The 21304-nt window shown below is 41.2% G+C and overlaps 1 protein-coding gene across 1 annotated transcript in view; it reads left to right on the forward strand.

The window, feature by feature from the left end:
• The window catches only part of LOC126456182 (delta and Notch-like epidermal growth factor-related receptor), a 554374-nt gene extending 544101 nt beyond the window's left edge, over positions 1-10273 (forward strand). The window contains exon 14 of the mRNA XM_050091938.1: positions 9490-10273. Within this exon, the coding sequence (XP_049947895.1) occupies positions 9490-9691 (202 nt within the window). The 3' untranslated portion in view covers positions 9692-10273. The remainder of the gene's footprint in view (positions 1-9489) is intronic.
• Positions 10274-21304: the final 11031 nt, after the last annotated feature.

Consider the following 21304-nt stretch of genomic DNA (forward strand, 5'->3'; position numbering starts at 1 on the left):
AACTCGTTACTGCAACTTGCGGCTGTGCCTTTAATATTTGTTCCTGATATAGCACGATGTACTGAGTTAAAAGTCGGAATAGCATATATAGATAAATATTCCGTAAAAGGTATCGTCCTAAGTGGGAGGAATTCAACGCTGCTTATAGAAACGGAAGAGATACTGATTTGCTGAAGACACTGAGAAATGACCACAGCTTTCATCAAAGAATTATTGGGAAAGTATTCGAGGACGTGGTGTTGAAGCACAAGGATTATCCTCCGCCGATCTCCAGTGCCGAAAGTCCCACAATATCAGCTGGTAACGGATAGGACCTCTTGCAGTCGTAATGGTATATTCAGCTGTCATAATAAACGAGTCTTGGGTGAAACTTCCTGGCAGATTAAAACTGTGCCGGACCGAGACTCGAACTCGGGACCTTTGCCCTTCGCGGGCAAGTGCTCTACCATCTGAGCTACCCAAGCACGACTCACGCCCCATCCTCACAGCTTTACTTCTGCCAGTATCTCGTCTCCTATCTTCCAAACTTTACAGAAGCTCTCCTGCGAACCTTGCAGAACTAGCACTCCTGAAAGAAAGGATATTGCGGAGACATGGCTTAGCCACAACATGGGGGATGTTTTCTGTGAAGTGAGTGAAAATCTCATTCTGGAAACATGCCCCAGGCTGTGGCTAAGCCATGTCTTCGTAATATCCTTCGTTTCAGGAGTGCTAGTTCTGCAAGGTTCGCAGGAGAGCTTCTGTTATGTTCGGAAGGTAGGAGACGAGGTACTGGCAGAAGTAAAGCTGTGAGGACGGGGCGTGAGTCGTGATTGGGTTGCTCAGATGGTAGAGCACTTGCCCACGAAAGGCAAAGGTCCCGAGTTCGAGTCTCTGTCCGGCACACAGTTTTAATCTGCCAGGAGGTTTCTTATCAGCGCACACTCCGCTGCAGAGTGAAAATCTCATTCTGGAAGTCTGGGGTGATTGACCCTTTCACTGCTTGCCGGGGTGGGCATAAATACTGAAACAGCAGACACACATTACGATATATAATACGATATAGGAGACTCGATCACTTCCGAAACAGATTCCACTCGTCTCGGAATGGATAAATGTAGATCCTATGTGGTTTTCCAGGGACTGTTACACAACTCTTCCGGCAAAATACTTGCCAGTTCAGGTAATGGTGATGGAGGTACGTACCTTCCCCTGTTAACCATGGTGGCCAGTGAAAATGCGACAAATCATCCCCATGGTCACAAAATCAGTCCTGAAGACGCGATGTTTGGGAACAAAGGTCCTGTTGTCTCGGAAGGCCGCATCATCATTGCGGAGCAAACAAGGTACCACAGGATGGACCTGGTCAGTGAAAGTGCTCACGTGATCCTCGGCATTGTCACTACCTTGGAGAGTAACAATGGGGCCGATGGAATACCACGATATGACTGCCAATTAGTCACCGAATCATCGCTACGTTTCACTCTTGGGACATCGACTCGGCCACAAGTTGGCAATCGGGTGAAAGAAGATCAGCTGTCCAAATGGCATCCTTCCAGTGCTCGATAGTCCAGGTTGGCTTTGGTACCACGTTTCCCGTTACGAGAATTTGCCTCAATGAAGTGTGGTTTTTCAATTCCAGGTCATCCACCAATTACAAGTTTATCAGACCCCATCTCGTGTTGTTTTGATGCTGACAGGTTTCTCGAGTACGACATTCAGTGTACGACATTCAGTTGTGCACTGACGTCTTCTACTGTCGACTTCATATGTTTCGTCACAATCCTCTTCAGTGACCGTTTGTCACGATCACTCAGCACACACACACTTCCGTCAGCATTGCGACTTAGCGGATGATGTTTTTCCATTTCCCTGTATGCGGTATAAATATTCGATACAGTGCCTCTTGAAATACCAAACACTTTGGCTTCTTTGGTTACTGAAGCACGCACCATACGAGCACCAACATTTTTCCCACGTTAGAATTTACTTAACTCTGACATAACGCAGTCGCAACTATATACACTACTGGCCATTAAAATTGGTACACCACGAAATGACGTGCTACAGACGCGAAATTTAACCGACAGGAAGAATATGCTGTGATATGCAAATGATTAGCTTTTCAGAGCATTCATACAAGGTTGCCACCGGTGGCGACACCTACAACGTGCTGACATGAGGAAAGTTTCCAACCGATTTCTCATACACAAACAGCAGTTGACCAGCGTTGCCTGGTGAAACGTTGTTGTGACGCCTCGTGTAAGGAAAAAAAATGGTTCAAATGGCTCTGAGCACTATGGGACTCAACTGCTGAGGTCATTAGTCCCCTAGAACTTAGAACTAGTTAAACCTAACTAACCTAAGGACATCACAAACAGCCATGCCCGAGGCAGGATTCGAACCTGCGACCGTAGCGGTCTTGCGGTTCCAGACTGCAGCGCCTTTAACCGCACGGCCACTTCGGCCGGCAATGGCCAGTAGTGTAGAAAGCTTTTATGACCACAAGCGACACTTGCATCGACTGAGGACATTCGTGGTCAAATACAACAGCGCAACCTGCAGGGCTCGCTAGCATCTGCGTTTATGTTCAAGTATGAATTTCTGACGATGTGTCTATAATTTTGTCCAACCCCTGTGTGTCTGCCACGATTGGTTATCAGAGAACTGGTGAGTATTTACTTCATGTTATTGCTATGTTTCACTGTCGTAAAGGGAAACGTACTTTTCGTTAAAGAATACTCATAAATCTTATTTCACCGGTGGGGTGTGCTCTCTTCTTGTTACATTCAAAAATGGTTCAAATGGCTTTGAGCACTATGGGACTTAACATCTGTGGTCATCAATCCCCTAGAGCTTAGAACTACTTAAACCTATCTAACCTAAGGGCATTACACACATCCATGCCCGAGGCAGGATTCGAACCTCCGACCGTAGCGGTCACGCGGTTCCAAACTGAAGCGCCCAGAACCACACGGCCACACCGGCCGGCTCTTGTTACATTGTTAAACCTCCGCTCCTTATTGTCATACTGAGTCGGTTCGCGCCAGCAGATATCAAACCAATCAGCAGATTTGTAAAAAGGTCTACTGTCGCGTCTCCATGGATAGTGCGAGTCAATGAATTCCATGCTCGTATTGATGTTCACCGCGTCAGAAGTGGTGGCCATACTGAGCACCTGTAACGTAGGTTAAGATGCTCAATCAACTGATATGTGGGTCATTTTTTTGTGTATCTTGTTTTTGCGCAGGTACATATGAATAACGCTGTAAGGGCCACCCCTCTCCATGTTGGAAAACGAAACGGCAGGAAATATATTTTCGTATTGTTACATCTAATTACGACGTCAATTAAAATAACCGTACATTAGTATCTGTCAGCCCCCTCCCCACAGCAAAAAATGTAGTAAAAGTATTAAATTGCAAATGGTACTCTCGTTCCATATCAACAGTTACAATTCCTATTCGACTAGTGGCCAGGAATTGTACAACTGACTAATTACATGTCATTTGTTGCCACACCATCTCGACGATGCAGATTAACTGTTATGCGATTCATCTGTGAAACCACTGTAGCTATTGATGTCAATAAGAGGATGTGGCTTCAACGTTGTGATGTGCCACCCCACTTTGGTACTAATGCCCATGAGCACATTAAGAGCAGATGCACTTAGTGTTGCGTCGGAGGGAAAGCTATGCCTCACGGCTGCATAATAAACCACTTGTAGATTTTTCGCTGTGGGTTTAGATAAAGTCGTTGATAAATGCAACATCAAAAGAAACAGAAGAGAAACAAACAGGTAGCGAAGTAGTTGGCTGTTTGATTGTACGACACACTACACCAATGCTTCAAAGAGTGTTGCAAAGTTCTGTGCACCGTTGTAATGCATGCAGCAAACCTGGTGGTCGTCATGGACAGTTGTAATGAGGTTAAGATGGTGGTATAAGGTTTAATTCGTTTATGTCGCTGAGAGAACTGAATACATATTTACGAAATCTGCCCGGATTATCAGCAGAGTCGTTGGATCGTGTTGTCGCAACGTTTTGGCTATTTTCCTAATAGTCACCTCATGGTGAAGTGTCGTGTACGTATCCAGTTCGTTTGTTTATAGCCGCGGGACCAGAGATTTTTCTTTCATGGGCACGACAAATGTGTCAGTCACACGGTTCCGACGAAGGTTTCGTGGCAATGCTTTTTTTTGGCGGGGGGGAAGAGGCATGGCGGAAGACAGAGACTTGGAGGGGGATCCAGGCGTGAAGTCCTGGTATTGTCCGTCTATTCAGTTACCTGACTCCACCGGTTTCACATAGAGGCGTTTCTGGCTTACTTTTTACAACGCTCGATCCAATGCAACCGCCGCCCCAGTGGTCAAAATCGTCAAATTCTCGTGCGTGAACTACCTCCTTGATGTTTGTATTCCCAACCCCCATGACGCTGCATAGCACAAATATGTGGCCTTCGTTGATGCTGTGATCTGTGGCTGCAGATTTGTCGGTTAGGCTGAGGTGAAAGCTCCTCACATGCTCCAAGCAGTGCTGTGCGACGCATCGCTGCGTCCTGGCCGATGTACTGCTTTTCACACCCACAACTAGTGCTGTGGACGACAGGTGCCCATAGCCTAAAGCCCATTCTTTATTTTAATTGTTGACCGGAAAATAGTTTCATTGTGTGTTTCTCCACTAGCGTGGCACTCTTGGCCCTTCATGTGTAGATGTAAAGGACATAGATGTAGATTATTTTTGATGCTGACATCTATGGTGTATTACTTGGATGTAACCTGTAAATTGTGCACAAAATGATTCAGGTGATTTCCTAAAGATGTGAGAGGAAAACGTTTTATGTTTCTGTTTATCTGAATGAAGCCTTGAGACTTGAATCTCGACCATGATCATCAGCTGTAATCTGTAATAATTTGTTTCTGTTGACTGTGTTAAAAAAGTTATTTTGAGTTAAAGGAAGGTAGTATTGAATTTTCTTCGATTTTCTAGCAGAAAGTTCAATGAAAAATTTCAATTAGGACTGTTACTTTTTATTTTAGTGTGAAGTACAATTGATGAAGTTAAAACATGTAGTTTTTAAGATACATGGCTGGTGAAAGGACAGAGCCTTGGGGAACACCTTCAGTGGAGGGAATAGGTATAGTAACTGGTGCTTTGTTTCAGCCACGTCCACTGAACAACACAATGAAAGCCTCACTTTTTTGACACACCTGTAATTGTCCCTCAGTGAGACACATGTTTCAAATTTGGGTCAAAGGTGCCTACAATCTTCCTCTGTAATGGTTCAAAACCGTGCCGCCCTGAGACGTCACCCTCGGCCTCAGGGACACTTCACGCAGGAATGTATCGATGCTTGTGGAGAAAATGTCACAGTTTGGAAGTTCATCTGACGTGGAAGGTAGATTAATGATGTCGTATTGCCACCAAATATCACCATAATTCTGCCCAACGCCATCGTGGACATGTGGGAGCCACGTCACACACCCTCTCCAAACTGCATAGCATCCCTCCTTCTGATGCCTCTGCCATTGGGTGAGAACCGTTACACCCAGCCTCGAAATCATGCATTTCTCTTACGAATCGTCGAGGAAAACAATTCATGCATACCAACACTCAGAATCGACATGAAAAATTCCCATAAAGTGGTATAAACGGTGTCAGTGAAACCATCCATTCCCTTGTTTCTCATACATTTAGGGGTCGGAAACTAAATTGTGCGACTGCAACGCTCTGAGCGTGATCCTACCCACATGGAGTGTAGCGCTACCGCAATTTTTGATCTGGTAAACAGAATGGGAACCTCTAGGGACCGCTAAAAAGAAATGTCAATATCGTCCTAAACAGCAAAGGCTGTGTGGGCTTTTGGAACCCTACAGTTCCGCGTCCTTGTGTGGCGTGATCACATGCACGTTGGCATGTGCGTACATAAAACGGCAGAGCATCCCCCTATGACCCCCAGTTGGACAACAGCATCGGTGCCATCTACGCACGTTTGCTGAGCACGTTAAAGATGACCTGTCAGAGGCTTCGACACCCATTCAAAACAGTGGGGCCTCGAAGCTACTCTTGCGTCTGAGTGCAGGCCACCTCTTCGACACACCTTAGATATGACACGCCCACGGTGGCTTCGAGTAGAATTGTAACGAAATTTGGTGACAATGTGACATCATAAACCCACCTTACAGCTCACTTGCACTTCTGAACTGCAGTCTTTTTTAAGGGCTGTACGACTGTCTAAAAGTCTTTTTTATCAGGACCAGGCAGAAGACCAAGTTGAAATTTATGTCAAAAACTTGGGTCTTTGGTCTCTTGGCTGTATAATAAGCGTTAGCTTTTAAGTCAGTCCGGTTAGAAGATAAGGCTATTTGTGCGAGGCAACGGCCTTGCCACAGTGGATACACTGGTTCCCGTCAGATCACCGAAGTTAAACACTGTCCTGTGTGGCCGGCACTTGCATGGGTGACCATCTGGGCCGCCATGCTCTGTTGCCATTTTTCGGGGTGCACTCAGCCTCGTGATGCCAATTGAGGAGCTACCGACCGAATAGTGGCGGCTCTGGTCAAGGAAAAGCATAATAACGACCGGGAGAGCGGTGTGCTGACCACACGCCCCTCCTATCCGCCTCCTCAGCTGAGGATGATACGGCGGTCGGATGGTCTCGATGGGCCACTTGTGGCCTGAAGGCGGAGTGCTATTTGTGCGACATGTTTTGATACTCACAAACTCTCTGATCAAAATCTACACGGTATTCTGCCAGTGACCTAGTATCTTGAAATTCCGCAAGAAACAAAGGTTCATACTGCGACCTAAGGAAAAAGTCCGAAAATTGTTAATCTGTATTAACATCGAACAATTTTTTTAAAACATTGCTATCACACTGTCTATTCATCCATCTGTTAAGGCACCTTTGTCTTAGGAAAGGGTAGACGTATCGAGTTGAATTTTTTGTCACAAACCAAGGTCTGTGGTTGATTTGCAGTCTAATAAACGTTAGCTCCTAAGACAATGAAATCAAAGATATGGCCATTTATGTCCCATATTTTGATACTCGCAAACTCACTCATCAAGCCCTAAACGGTACGTCTTGTTGACCTGGAATCAAGAAAAGCAAGGTTTCATAGTACAACCAAAGGAACAAATGCGAGACCTACTAACTTGAAATTGCACTGAAGAGCCGAAGAAACTAGCACATCTGCCTAATATCGTGTAGGGCCCCCGGGATTACGCAGAAGTGCTGCAACACGTAGTGTCATGAACTTGACTAACGCGCGAAGAAGTGCTGGAGCGAATTGACACAATCTAGCCTGCAGGGCTGTCCGTAATTCTGTAAGTGTACATGGGGGTGGAGATCTGTTCTGAACAGTACGTTACAAGGCATCCCATATATGCTCAATAATATCAATTTTTGGGGAGTGTGGTGGCCAGAGGCAGTGTTTAAAGTCAGAAGAGTGTTCTTGGAGCCACTATGTAGCATTAGTGGACGTGTGTGGTATCGCATTATCCTCCTGGAATTGCCCAAATCCGTCGGAATGCACAATGGACATGAATGGATGCAGGTGATCAGACGGAATGCTTACGTACGTGTCACATGTCAGAGTCGTATCAGAGCTCCCATATCACTGCAACTTCACGGATTCATGAGGTTGTCTCCATCCGCTCAATACAATTTGAAACGAGACTCGTCTGACCAGGCAACTTGTTTCCAGTCATGAACAGTCCAATATTTGTACTTATGGGCCAAAACGAGGCGTAAAGCTTCGTGTCGTGCAGTTATCAAGGGTACAGAAGTGGGCCTTTGACTCTGAAGGTGCATATCGATGATGTTTCATTGACTGGCTTTTACGCTGACAATTGTTGATGGTCCACCATTGAAATCTGCAGCAATTTGCAGAAGGGTTGCACTTCTGTCACGATGAGAGATTCTCTTCAGTCGTCGTTGGTCCCGTCCTTGCAGGATTTTTTCCGGCTGCAGTTATGTAGGAGATTTGATGTTTTACTGGATTCCTGAAATTCACGGTACACTTCTGAAATGATCTTACGATTAAATTCCCACTTCATCGCTACCTCGGAGATGCTGTGTCCCATCGTTCGTGCGCCGTCGATAACACGACGTTGAAACTCACTTAAATATTGCTAACCTGCCATTGTAGCAGCATTAACCGATCTAACAACTGCGCCAGACACTTGTTGCCTTCTACAGGCGTTGCTGACCTCAGGGCGGTATTCTGCCTGTTTACATATCTCTCTTTATTTGAATATGCATGCCTGTATTAGTTTCTTTGGCACTTCATCAGTCCAACCGCTGTTAAGCCCCATTTTACTCTAGAACGTGTTGACGTATCAAGTTGAAATTTACATCTCACACGTAGAAATATAATCCCTTGGTGGTGTAAAAATGTTAAGCTTCTAAGTCAGTGCAGTTAAAAGATATGATCATTTACGTCACACATTCTGATACTCGCAAACTCAGTGCTTAAAACTTATAGGGTACTTCACCTTGATGTAGAATCATCGAATTTGGCAAGAAGAAGGGTTTGACAGTAGAAGTAAGGTAAATGAATCAGAATATTGTGAATTTGTAATTAGATCACATTAAAAAAATATTTTGTCATTCGTTTTCCGACTTAAAACTTGAAATTCAAACATTCTCGAAAGTTTCCAGAACAAGATTTTCACTCTGCAGCGGAGTGTGCGCTGATATGAAACTTCCTGGCAGAGTTCGAGTCTCGGCCTGGCACACAGTTTTAATCTGGCGGGAAGTTTCATATCAGCGCACACTCCACTGCAGAGTGAAAATCTCATTCTGGAAACATCCCCCATGCTGTGGCTAAGCCATGTATCTGCAGTTTCCTTTCTTTCAGGAGTGCTAGTTCTGCAAGGTTCGCAGGAGAGCTTCTGTAAAGTTTGCAAGGTAGGAGACGAGATACTGGTGGAAGTAAAGTTGTGAGGACGGGGCGTGAGTCGTGCTTGGGTAGCTCAGTTGGTAGAGCACTTGCCCGCGAAAGGCAAAGGTCCCGAGTTCGAGTCTTGGTCGGGCACACAGTTTTAATCTGCCAGGAAATTTCATTCTCGAAAGTCTTGAAATCCCCCCCCCCCCAGTATCAATGTCGATAACATGCAAAAAATTTCGAGTTCCTCGATTCCAGAAACAGGTGAACTCTCTATTTATATGTTTAAGTTTGTACGGAATCCTGAGTGCATGAGATCAGGTCACACCTCGCCAATTTTTTCGCATATGTCAACATCTTGCTGTTTGAAGCATCGTGAAGCCAAAAGATGATGTTGAAAGACGGCACGCTTTTTCTGCATTACACAGAGAGGTTGCATGCATCTTTGAGTCAAATTTCAACCTTACACGTCACAGTGGGAGACAGTTACAGGGTTTCGAAAAAGTGATACTTTTTTTTGGCGCATTGTGTATACCATGTTATAATTTCAGCATTCCTCAGAGTTCTATGTCTTGTGCATGCTTCGACATGTCGCGCTGTGACCTGCGGAGTGACGGGCGCAGGACGCCTTTCCTTGGCCGCAGGGGCAGCCGGGCCTCCATGCTGGAGCACGACCGTGAGAGGGAGCGCGACCGCGACCGAGAGCGCGAGAGGGGGAAGGCGGGGCCTGCGGGGGGCGGCGGCCGCTTCCCCGCGCTCGACACCGCCGAGATGTACTACACGCTCGACTTCAGCGACAGCCAGAGCTCGCCGCTCATCCAGTAGAGTATTGGGCCAAAGGCGTTCTGGTTCAGCTGGGCCCACGCGCGCGCGCACACTGGAAGCCAGCCTCAGCAGCAGCCGTATGTTTACGTTTGCATAGTGCTACTCGCAGCAGCGCATGTGTTCCCGAGGAATTGACATACACACACAGGACGGAGAACAAAATACTAACATTCTGTTACTTTTACTGGTAATCGCAAACTGCCTCCTGTAACGTCAACACGCCCTCAAATTTCACTGTGCCACAACAATATTTTCTATTTCTTTTCAGATACCAATCAGCACTTGTTACACTTTGTCGTGAATAATGAGTAGCATTAAGTCACTTGGACTCTGCCTTACAAAGTCAGCAGTACTCTTTGTGAGACAATACTCTCGCTAAGGGTTTGTCACCACTCGGTTTCTGTCTCTAGAATATTAAAAACTGTAACAGAGTATCTGCAGCATTTATAAAGTAAAACATAACACATAGGACTAAGGGTTCTTGTCCATCATTAAAATAGTCTACTTATGCCCCTGTCAGTCCCATTTCACACGTCAATATACTAAGAAAATAAGGTCAGAAAGGACGAAATAAAAACTGAGGTTGGTCCTTTATCCACATTACAGGAGACTCTCATAACAGATAGCAAAATTTTTTAAATCTCACAGAATTAGAGTAGTGTAGCCAGCTAATAATTTTGTGAGCTCTAAATGTCAATATAAAAATGAGCTAATTTTTGATGATAGGACTATGTACAAGGATAGCTCAGTACATAATGCTCTCTTTCTTCAACGATTTTTGCATGAAACGAAATGCTATATACACGCAATAAGAGATACAAAAACTGAGATTAATTTGTCACTTTTCAGTGAAATCATGTTTGTCAACCATTTCTTTCTACCTTGGAAGAAGTTCATGTATATCACTGTAGTTAAAATTATGGTCCTCCATCAAAAACTTGAACCTAAATCTTGCTTGTAGTCATAATTTTCGACAGAAACTCTTTCCCCTCCACATTGAAGCAATATAAAAGATAGGATGGGGATGTTTTCTTTGTGTCTTCATTCTGGTTTGTCAACATTTTCAGTACCCAGCTTGCACAAATCTTACAGGAGTTCAGTTTTTTTCATAATGGCAGTCACACTCCCCTTATCAGTGGATATCTGGTGATAAGATTCATCTGTTACGATCCAGCGGCCATCACAGACACACTTGATGTAGTTGATGCACTTGGTGTTGTGTGATATCATTCCAGTCACTGACCAGCCACTAAGCATCAGACAACTGTGTTTGAGCTTCAGGTCCTCTACAGTAGTGAACCGATCATCTAAGAGTGCAAACACCCACCACATCATCTCTGTCCATCTTCTTCAGTGTTTCATGAATGTGACTGGACATCTCAGTTCCTGCAGCAGGGAATTTAGTCACAGACTGCAGTTTTACACATACCTTAGCATCTGGTGCTTTCTAAACTTATACATTGATGCCACCTTTTGTTGTAGGAGTGTGTTACTGGAGTGAACTGTAGAAGGTGATTTGGGAAAGTGAACTAAATTAGCGATTACTACATTGTCTACTTCATAAAGAAGGGAAAAAAGGCGTCATTGCAACCTGAGGTGCTGATCCTCTCATGTGACATATGGTGGATAAATGTGGAGAATACATCAGATACTAGGAACACAAAGAGGCTTTTAGGCTAAGGAATTCTGACAACTCATAGATAGCTGACCACGTAAAACGAAATAGGTCAACCCTTAAAGGAGAACATGATTTAGAAGTATTACACTTGGGAAAGAATATAAGACTCTCTGGAAGATTTAGAAATAGATATTCAAGAAAACAGTTTCGACAATCAAATTCACATGAAGCACATAATGAGAGTTTTAAAAGTTTCTGGATATATTTCAATGCAAATGCATAGTAAACTATTGAGTATTACTTGATGCAACAGGGAGACTTTGTGTGAACCTGGACATCAGTATACAATCAGTATCTTTGAAAATAGCGAAGAATATATACCAAGGGAATGATGTCATGGTTTAGAAGGCAATTGCACATGCATGGTAGTACTTTCAGCAAGTAACAGGTAATGACTATATTAGGAGAAGCATCAAGAGGACACCTGTGGTGCTCACTACCAATAAAGATGGCTAGATACTGTGTGTCACAAGGACAAAAATGGACAATTTTAATTATGACGAGCACCTATGCTTTATGGTCATTTCATTCCATAGTCAAAGTACTAAATTTTCTTTTATGGATGCAAGAAATGTGTTGTTTGAGTTTCTAGCGTTTCCACTATTGTAGAACTGAGAGTTATCAACCTGACGATATATGTATTGTCTCTCACAACATGTTGCTCCTTGTGTAAAGCACAATTAAGGTATCTGAATGCTACTCATCGTTCCTGGAACTGAAACAAGTTTAGAAAAATGATATTATGTATTGTGCCAAACTTTTTACTGTAAGTTTACTGGGAGAAATTTTTTAGTAACTGAGATATTCAAGCAGCAAAATACTTCACAAGAAACATCAGCGATCAAAAAGTCACAAGACATGTTATTCACACAAAAGTCTGAACCACAATTTAACGCAAATGTTTTTGTATTCAACTACACTCTGTAATTTTTGTAAAAATTATATTCTGCCATAAAGAGAAAAGAACAAGAAATGTAAAAAGTGAAGAACCAAATACGTATGTGTAGTTTTATCAATCCATTACACGAAGTGTCTACTGTCCATTTCAATGACATCCTACTGGCAATGCGATCCCTTCAAGATATAACAAAAACTGCAGGAGTTTCTGCTACATGAGACTCAACCTAATGATTGGTGCCTGTAACTGTACGCGAAACGTTGGCAGTTTCTTTTTTGTATCATGACACCAAGTGACACCCATGAAAATTTTATTGAAATAGACTCCACAGTGGAAGCCTACACTCATACAACTAATATTAAAGTAGTTTCCATTTAATTGAGTGCTTGAATAATATTAATGAATGAAATCCACACTGTCTCATGTATAATTTGCTCACTATATCACAACAATCATATCTACAGAAGTACCATTTTTTTCATAATATATACATAATGAATGCCAAATAAATGGTTCATTCTTTGCCACAAGTTGGAAAAAATTGAGAAGTGACTTCAAAAAATCGAATGGAAACCAATAATATTATCTTGAAAATGGCAGTTTAGAATTATGAAATATATTTGGAGCTAAAACCTGTAAGATCTGCTAAAACTGAAATCAAGAGAGCATTGTGATCTTCATTTCGCTGTAGGCTTCCGATATTCACACTGTGTCATTGGACTTGCCCTTCATATATAATACACTTGTGGAATTTTTTTCCGAACTGCTTCACTGCGATTATTTCAGAGTGTTGTCTTAATACTGCATCTTTCTGCACTGGTTGTGAATACTGAGTAAAAGAATTTATCATAGCATATAAAAGAGTTAGATTCATGTTAATATCTCGACATAGGACATAGATACAGATGAAGAAGATTAAGCACAAGAAGAAATGTTGGATGGAAATGCGATTTTGATTCTGTAGCAACTATGAAAACTTGAGACTGTTAACGTTACATGAGGCACAATTTCTATGCCTGGACAAATGTAAGTATATAAAATTATGTAAAAACGAATACAAGACAAACATTCATACCTTGGTGAATTGTTCTAAAAATTCCCTAGCAAAAAGCAGCTGCTTGTAGAGACTGCATTGTGGCAACATTATTTGCCTTTTCCACAGTCATGTTTCTGTAAAGTGTTGCAGGGAGAGGTATCCTTGAGGATAAAACTTTATTTCGTAGCACCCAGTACAACTTCACAGCAAGAAAAGTTTTTTGGTAGCTGTATAGAAGAGTAATCAATGCGATGCAATTACTGCTGCAATTAGAACACTATTTCCTGTCGGATATTGACATCTAGAATACAGTCTTTTGATGCGATACCTCTCGGATGGAAACTGAAGCAGTGTTTTGAGACATTAAAGTAGAAATTAATGGGCTTCTTGCAGGCAGGGAATTATCGGAAAGAAAAATACGAAACATGTTAGTGTCAATTTAATGTGACGGGTTTCTCACTATTCAGTTATAAAGTTGGCAATCACGATAGATTTTTAGTGTCAGTAAATATTTGCTATGTGTTTATTCTGATTAACTAAATTCATTAGATAACATCAATACTCATCGTTATCTACAAACAGATATCCGACACACAGACATTACTGCGATATAGTAGGCTTTATGAATTGTAAATAAATTTTACAAGCTTTCTTAATGTGCCACATCAGAAACTCATAAATATAGGAGCATCATAGCAACAGTTCACCTTACTTACTTATTTTGCTGTCACAACATTAGAAGGTGGTACATACAGTTCAAATCAAACAAAATTCTTAAGACGTATAATTCTGCAAGGATATTTTGCAAGGCTAATTAGAGTAAATGAAAACTGGCGCTTTGTAATAGCATGTAGCTCAGAAACTAAACTGTTTAGTTAAGTATTTGCTTTATAACAAATATTCGTGAAATTTTATTGTACACCATCAAAATTTGCTCATATTGAGCTCCAACACAATTAATTTATGTCTTGCTTGTATTAAAAAAATACAAAATGTTTGCAGTTTTCATGGCCGCTTGTCGACTTATTGGCTGTTAGCTTCTGTCTTGGGTTCTTTGGCCAGCGTTTGGTTCAAATGGCTCTAAGCACTATGGGACTTAACATCTGAGGTCGTCAGTCCCCACCAGTGTTTGTTTGACGATTTTTTTGACGATTCGCTAGTGGGATGTCTGGGGTGGTCAAAGCTTCACCCCTCCCCCACTCATTGTTGATGTCGAACTGGATTCTAGCCCATGACTGGCAGTTATTATGTACCTATGGTGCCAACGTGTGAGGGTTTTCTCTGGTCATTACATTTCCTCATCTACTTCGTATGTGGTACATTCCTGACATTGCAAATGGGACCTTTTTGCTCTTAACCAATCTGAGACACTCTTTGGTTTTTAACTGGTACGTGGAAACCTCTGGCGAACAGTAGAGCACTTAAAAAGGAGCGAAAAAGTTCAGGTATACATAAGATCAATTTTTTAAAATTATCTTTGTTACATTTTTCGCTTTTACATGTTTGTGTGCTTTCTATCTTTTTCCAAATTTCCAGCTCAATTATAAAGATATTTTTCTCTTTTCAAGTGTTGTCTTCTGATGGCTAAATGATATACTTAAAATGTCTACCCTTCACTTTCACACAATTTCTAAACTCCACATCATGGATTGTCTTACTCGCTCCTGTATTCCAGGTGTCTGCTGTATCTCCTGGAATGCAGAGAATAACACTAAGGCGAAGGATCTCATCATTTGCAATAGAACTTGAATACAACATTTTCTTTAACTGCCTCAAAAAACAAAAATTCAATGTATTTAGGTCAAGAGATCCAGGAGGCCAAGATGCTGTTCTACCATCTAACTGTTGATTTGAGAAACGCTGATTTAAAATTTTTCTTGCCTGCAGTATACACTAAATGCTAGGACAATAACTAGTATGGAGCAAGTTTCCACTACTGATTGTTATCTTGATACTAAAGGGATTTGTTTGTTTACTGGTACCATGGGAACAACTAAGAAGGATTAGATGTAACACATCCCAGAACAAAGATCATACGAAACGAAAAAATATCTGTGGAATCGAGGAGAAAATGTGATGAAGAAAAGGCAGAAACACAGAAAACATATAGCAACAGAATGTATCTGTGATTGAGAAACTAAACAAAATTTACAGCTGAACTCTTTAATTCTTTTTAAGTCCTCTATCAATTCAATTGATGTTTTCCAATTAATAGTTAACATTCTGTATGTAATCTCTGACTGATAGCACTAGCAAAGGAGGCTGTAACTTTGACAACGCCAGCCACTCGCGTTGGTGGAACATCAGGAAAATGGTCAACGAACGTCGTCCAAAAAGCTTGAGACAGATGCGAACAGGGAATACATCATTTTAAAAAATTATCAGGGATGAAAATTCACATGATGTGTTGCTTATTCGACACACCACAGCTACAGTTTATCAAAAATTATCGTTCTCGGAAGTTACTAGCTTTAGTACTGGATTTGGTGTACTAGCGTAACAAATTTTAGTTTCTTCTATTTATATTACACTACTGATGTTATTATTAATACAGAAGTATATTATTTCCAATTTGTTTCACTATAATTCGTGAAAGTTCCATTTAAATAATTCTTCCGTCCGAGGTAGTGAACACATGTGATTTGACTATGTGCTCTCAGATGCAGTTGCTTTCTTATACTTGCCAGAAGTAAGAGGTAAATTACATAGAGCATAGATGCGAATATTCGCCCAGTTCAGGAAAGCACGAGATTCACACAAACGGCGCCTTCTATTAGTCTCGATTGTAGTCCATGTTTCTTAAAGGTCAGTTTTATTTGGCATTTGGCAGTAATTAATGTAACTTTGTAGTTGTTAGATTTGTAGCATCAACCACTTAGAGAGAATTGTTGCTGAAAACGTAGTTCTAGAAACAAATCGTTTTTGAAGTGTTTTTCGAAGAAGTTCAAATGTTAAATTATTTATAGTGGAATTGATTCAGAAGACTTTATCAACACAAATTTAGTGCCAAAGAAGTTTTAATGTTAATGTAGTTGTGCCAAATAAGAAAACATAATCAGTGATCAGCACCAAAAAAGGTGCATTCACTTCAAACAAGGGTTATGGCTGGGGGCAAAGGATCATTTCAGCATGGAGCACGAATTAATCACAGTTTTTTAAGGATAACTGGGAACCTGTTGTAATTTTTTAATAACCTGAAAATTTATCATGATATCCTTATAAATTTATGAAAATCATTTTGTCTTTCTCAGTATATGTAATGCGTAATTTATTACCTGTCTTACTTGTTACCATATACCATATATTCTTTGAAATGCCAGTTCATAAATACAAATATATTTTGCTGTCTCTTATGGTAAAACAATTTAGGCTACTTTGTCTGACACATCTTCATGTACATTTTTATACCTCAGACTGGAATTTGAATGTGATGCTTGTAATTAACCCTGGTTTAACTTTCTCACCACCTACAAAGGTATGTTCACCGCTTAAAATTAAGCATATGTCTGCAGTCCATCCATTACACTTGCAATTATTTATGTAAAGATGATTTCTCTCAATGTGATGGCAATTAATGTAAGATACAAACTAATAAATTGGTATAAATTAAAGCATTTGATTTATTTCAGGAAATTAATAACCACAATTAGAAATGAATACAGTTCCTACTTACCAAAATCCTGCAACCTTTCATAGTACTATTTACGAGGCTTATGATTCTGTATCTAATTAATCAAAAAGAGTTATGAATGATTTTCTGAATTCATTTAGTTCCACTGTTTATTTCTTTCCAGTTAGAACCTAAGAATGAAACAAGTCACTTAATTAAATACAACATGTGAATGTACATGACTTGTGTAAATTATAACAGCTATTATCTTTGAAATATCCTGCTACTACTAATACCAATTACATTGGCAATGTGTCATTCTGATTACGTTACAGTGCTTACATACTTTTGGGTAATGGCTACATTATTATTATGACTATCAAGTTTTTCATTAACCAGCTTTTATAAACAGTGCTACAAAAACTCTGGAGACCACACATTTTATATTTGATTCACTAAACACAGGGTAGAAAATCATTATTACTACAGTTGGTACTACTGTAATCCAAACCATTACTGAGACAAATGTTCAGTGAGTATAATTCAAACTGTGTGAAGACTCTTGTAAGATATTTTACTGAACGTTTAAGTGAACCCACCACATAAGAGCATATCAAGATTTCAGATATAAATTTTACTATAGGTACAACAATTTAAAGTGAGGATAGAATACAATACTTAACAGTTTAAAACTAAGAGTTTAATTTCTTACTTAGCAATGGAGTACTTAAACTGTGGGTTGTTAACACTTCTTAAGATTTGTAAGATTCATAAACATGCAGCGACTGAAGGATTTTAGAAAACTACTTGGGGTTAATAATGGGCCACCTCTGATAATTATAGAAAAACCATCTAACAGAAGTTCCACTAAGCTCACCGCCATCATACTGGATATTTGTTTACAGTAATTGTACATATTTCCCAGCAAGTTTTGCATATCAGTCGGAAGCAGTTCATGCTGGTAAATGTGTAGTCACAACAGTTTCCCAACGAGCGCTGGGCACAAGGAGAACTTTACAAAGAAGAGTGGTTTGCTGTAAGATAGTTCCCATTATTTAACATGTGTAGCAGGTTCAAACTGAGTGTCACACTGAGATGCAAAGAAACACAAAGTAGTTCATTTTGGGTTCTGATCTCTCAGTTGAACAATCTAAGCATGGTCCATGGTGCTACTCAAAGTTTCTACCTGTCACCATGTCTTGCTACACCTTATAGACTATGCTAATGAGTGGGTAGAGACCACAGCAAAGATGTAAACTTGAATGGATCTGCGAAGTATGCTAACATGAATTAACAATTGATTAGTGCCTGAAAATAAGAGTTGTACATGTATGGGTTTCAGTAATTACTGTTAACTTGTCATGCAATATTTTACTTGATTTCTTATGTATTTTAGTTTATGTAGTCAACAGGATCACCATATTACATAAGTGGTAATGTACATCTGATGGTTAAAAAGTTTTTAGGACATAAGGGTAAGAGTTATTTAAACTGACATACTCTGGGAGGCTGCGCAGGACACCAAAACAACTTTTTTTTTGAATGTCACATTTTCTTGTGGGGATTTTTCAAATGGGACGATGAAATTTGGTCTGGATGAAAATTAAATAAACCAAGAAGCTGTGGGACCCGGCATGGGACAGTGAAAACACTTTTTTAATATGTTTTCCTGTAAGGACCAAAAAGTATCACAAATAAATTTTAATTCCTTATTACTAGAGGGCAACAACACTAACACAGCGCAACTACACCAGTTACAGTACAGATTGAAAAATGACTCCATTGACTTGTAAGCAAAGGTTCCAGTGGAGGGTCATGTTCTTTCTGACACGGTAAACGTCTGCAGGACTGTCCTTGATTCCTACTGCTGCTGCTGCTACTATCCGGGCTAATAGATCCTCTTCTGACTCAACAGAGGTTTTGTAAACAATGCTGCACGTCTTTCTTCTTCTATAAGTAATCAACTAGGAAACTTGAACATCAGAAAGCTGATTCATTGACAGGAAGCAAGACATCTTTCCGTTATAAGAAGAATAACTGTCACTCACTGAACGCACACAATCTGTCACCATAGGTTATTTTGCCAGGTCGGAGTCAGTTGCGTTCACAGTCGGTGCTGCTGTGGCGTTGTCCTGGTCTGGCTGCGTTGCGTCGTAGCTTCGACGTTTACTCAGAATCAAACTTGGTATCTGGCTTGGCGTTTGCTGGAGAACTGCAGGCGACGGTCGTATAGAGGCCACCCAAAGTATGGATATCAGGAAGTTGTCGACCTCACATGCCTTCGCTGATGCGAAATAGTGCTGGCTGTATACAATGATCGCGGTGTCCTCCTTACTGCACTGGATGGCGCTGTGCAGAGTCGGCTGCTGGCGCCTGCCAGAACGGCAGCCCGCATTACAATACTGTGTGGGGGGTGTGCCGGATCGTCAGGCACCAGCCGTACAAGGCTTTTCTTTTCTCTTCGGAGAGAGATGTCGAAGCGATCTGCATGCGCAAACGGTGGCAGTGGCGGTGGCGACAGCGAGAGTGATGGCGGGTGGGGGCCAAATTATGCTATGGGGCAATCATCTGGGTTTCCATGGGTAGTGATGGAGGACACTACGTCAGCTGCGGACCACATGAAATCCTTTCGTACTAAATGTCGTAATCGATGTCGATAAGATTTCCTGACAGGACAAATGTCCATGGCACAAGGGTGGTATCTTGCTACAGTGATTTGAGGAAGATGATAGTGAACTCACATTAACGTCTTGGACACTGAATTCGCCTGATCTGAACTCGATGGGACTCCTTTGACTTGCTATTTGGCGCCAGATCTGCGCCAACAAACCACTGGCCAGTAACTTACGGGATTTAAGTGACCCGTATGTAGACATGCGGTGATACGTACTTCTGGAAACTGATCAAGAATTTTTTGTATCCATGCCATGCAGAATTTCTGCTGAAATGAATTCCAAAGACGATTCAGCAATGTAAGGAGGAAATCACTATTAAGGCAGGGTTCCTACGGAAGTAACATACAATGTGTGAAACATAAATTTATCGAATTTATTACGGAAGCAGTAAATACATGCAAGACATAAACAATCATGACGGTATAACATAGTTTCCTTTATAACACTAGTAACAAAATAGGCCGTTTGCATTTCCCAGATGGAAACTATTATAAAGACACTCACTGTCCTGTTGTGTTATAGCAGTGTTAATGCTTTGTCCAAAATCTGCTCTTGGTAATTACCTCAAAAACATTCTTCGACATTAAGTTTTTTAGGGTTTGTGGTTAATGCAGTGCCATTCCTCTTATGAGATGAATCCGTCCTTGAAAGGTTTGCAAAATTTTCAGCTATTTGTACATCAAATTCTTCAGTGGTCTCGAAGCGTTTTCCGGCCTCGAACTGATTTAGGTGGAGCTCAGAGAGTTCCAAATATAGCGGTGAGGCTCGATCTACCAACTACTCGTATATCAAATTCTTTAGTTTTCCCTTTTCCTAAGAACTTTTCTGGGCAACAAACTGCGATACTTTCAATTTGAAAACGAGAATTATAACCACACACGTTAGACTCAGGTGCCCCATTTGCATAGTGTTCACTATTTATTGTTTTAACTTTCACAATAAAAAAATATTTGGGATTTATGTTGGCTTGTGGTCCTCATCCGTAGTTTGAAATCTGTGACGAAATTAAGATTAAGAAATTTCATTTTATGCCTAAAGTGCTAGGCTGCGAAGTTAGATACTTCGCAGTCGTCTGTCACTGAAACTTAAATATCAGCTGCGACTTATTGTGAAATCTTAAACGTAAATGATTAGAATTGGAATTGTCTGTGTCAACGGCCACCAGAGTGCGCCATTGATCTGGAAGGGTATACGAGGGGCGTGATGATAATGATGATGTTTGTTTTGTGGGGTGTTCAACTACGCGGTCATCAGCGCCTGTACAAAGTCCCAATTTTTCTCATAGTCCATTTTTTTTACACAGTCCAATCTAGCCACTGTCATAAATGATGGTGATTATAATGATGAAATGTTGAGGACAACACAAACACACAGTCCCCGGGCAGAGAAAATACAAGGGACTTGAACAGCGTTGTCTGCCGAAGTGGCCGTGCGGTTAAAGGCGCTGCAGTCTGGAACCGCAAGGCCGCTACGGTCGCAGGTTCGAATCCTGCCTCGGGCATGGATGTTTGTGATGTCTTTAGGTTAATTAGGTTTAACTAGTTCTAAGTTCTAGGGGACTAATGATCTCAGCAGTTGAGTCCCATAGTGCTCAGAGCCATTTTTGAACAGGGTCACATGTTGAATGATCACTACAGCAAGTCACAGAGATGCCAAGTACTCGTATAAGACAGCGACATCAGTACTTGATAGAATTTGAAACGGGCTTCGTATGTG

The sequence above is a fragment of the Schistocerca serialis genome, chromosome 1, assembly GCF_023864345.2.
Source record: "Schistocerca serialis cubense isolate TAMUIC-IGC-003099 chromosome 1, iqSchSeri2.2, whole genome shotgun sequence".
NCBI lineage: Eukaryota > Metazoa > Arthropoda > Insecta > Orthoptera > Acrididae > Schistocerca > Schistocerca serialis.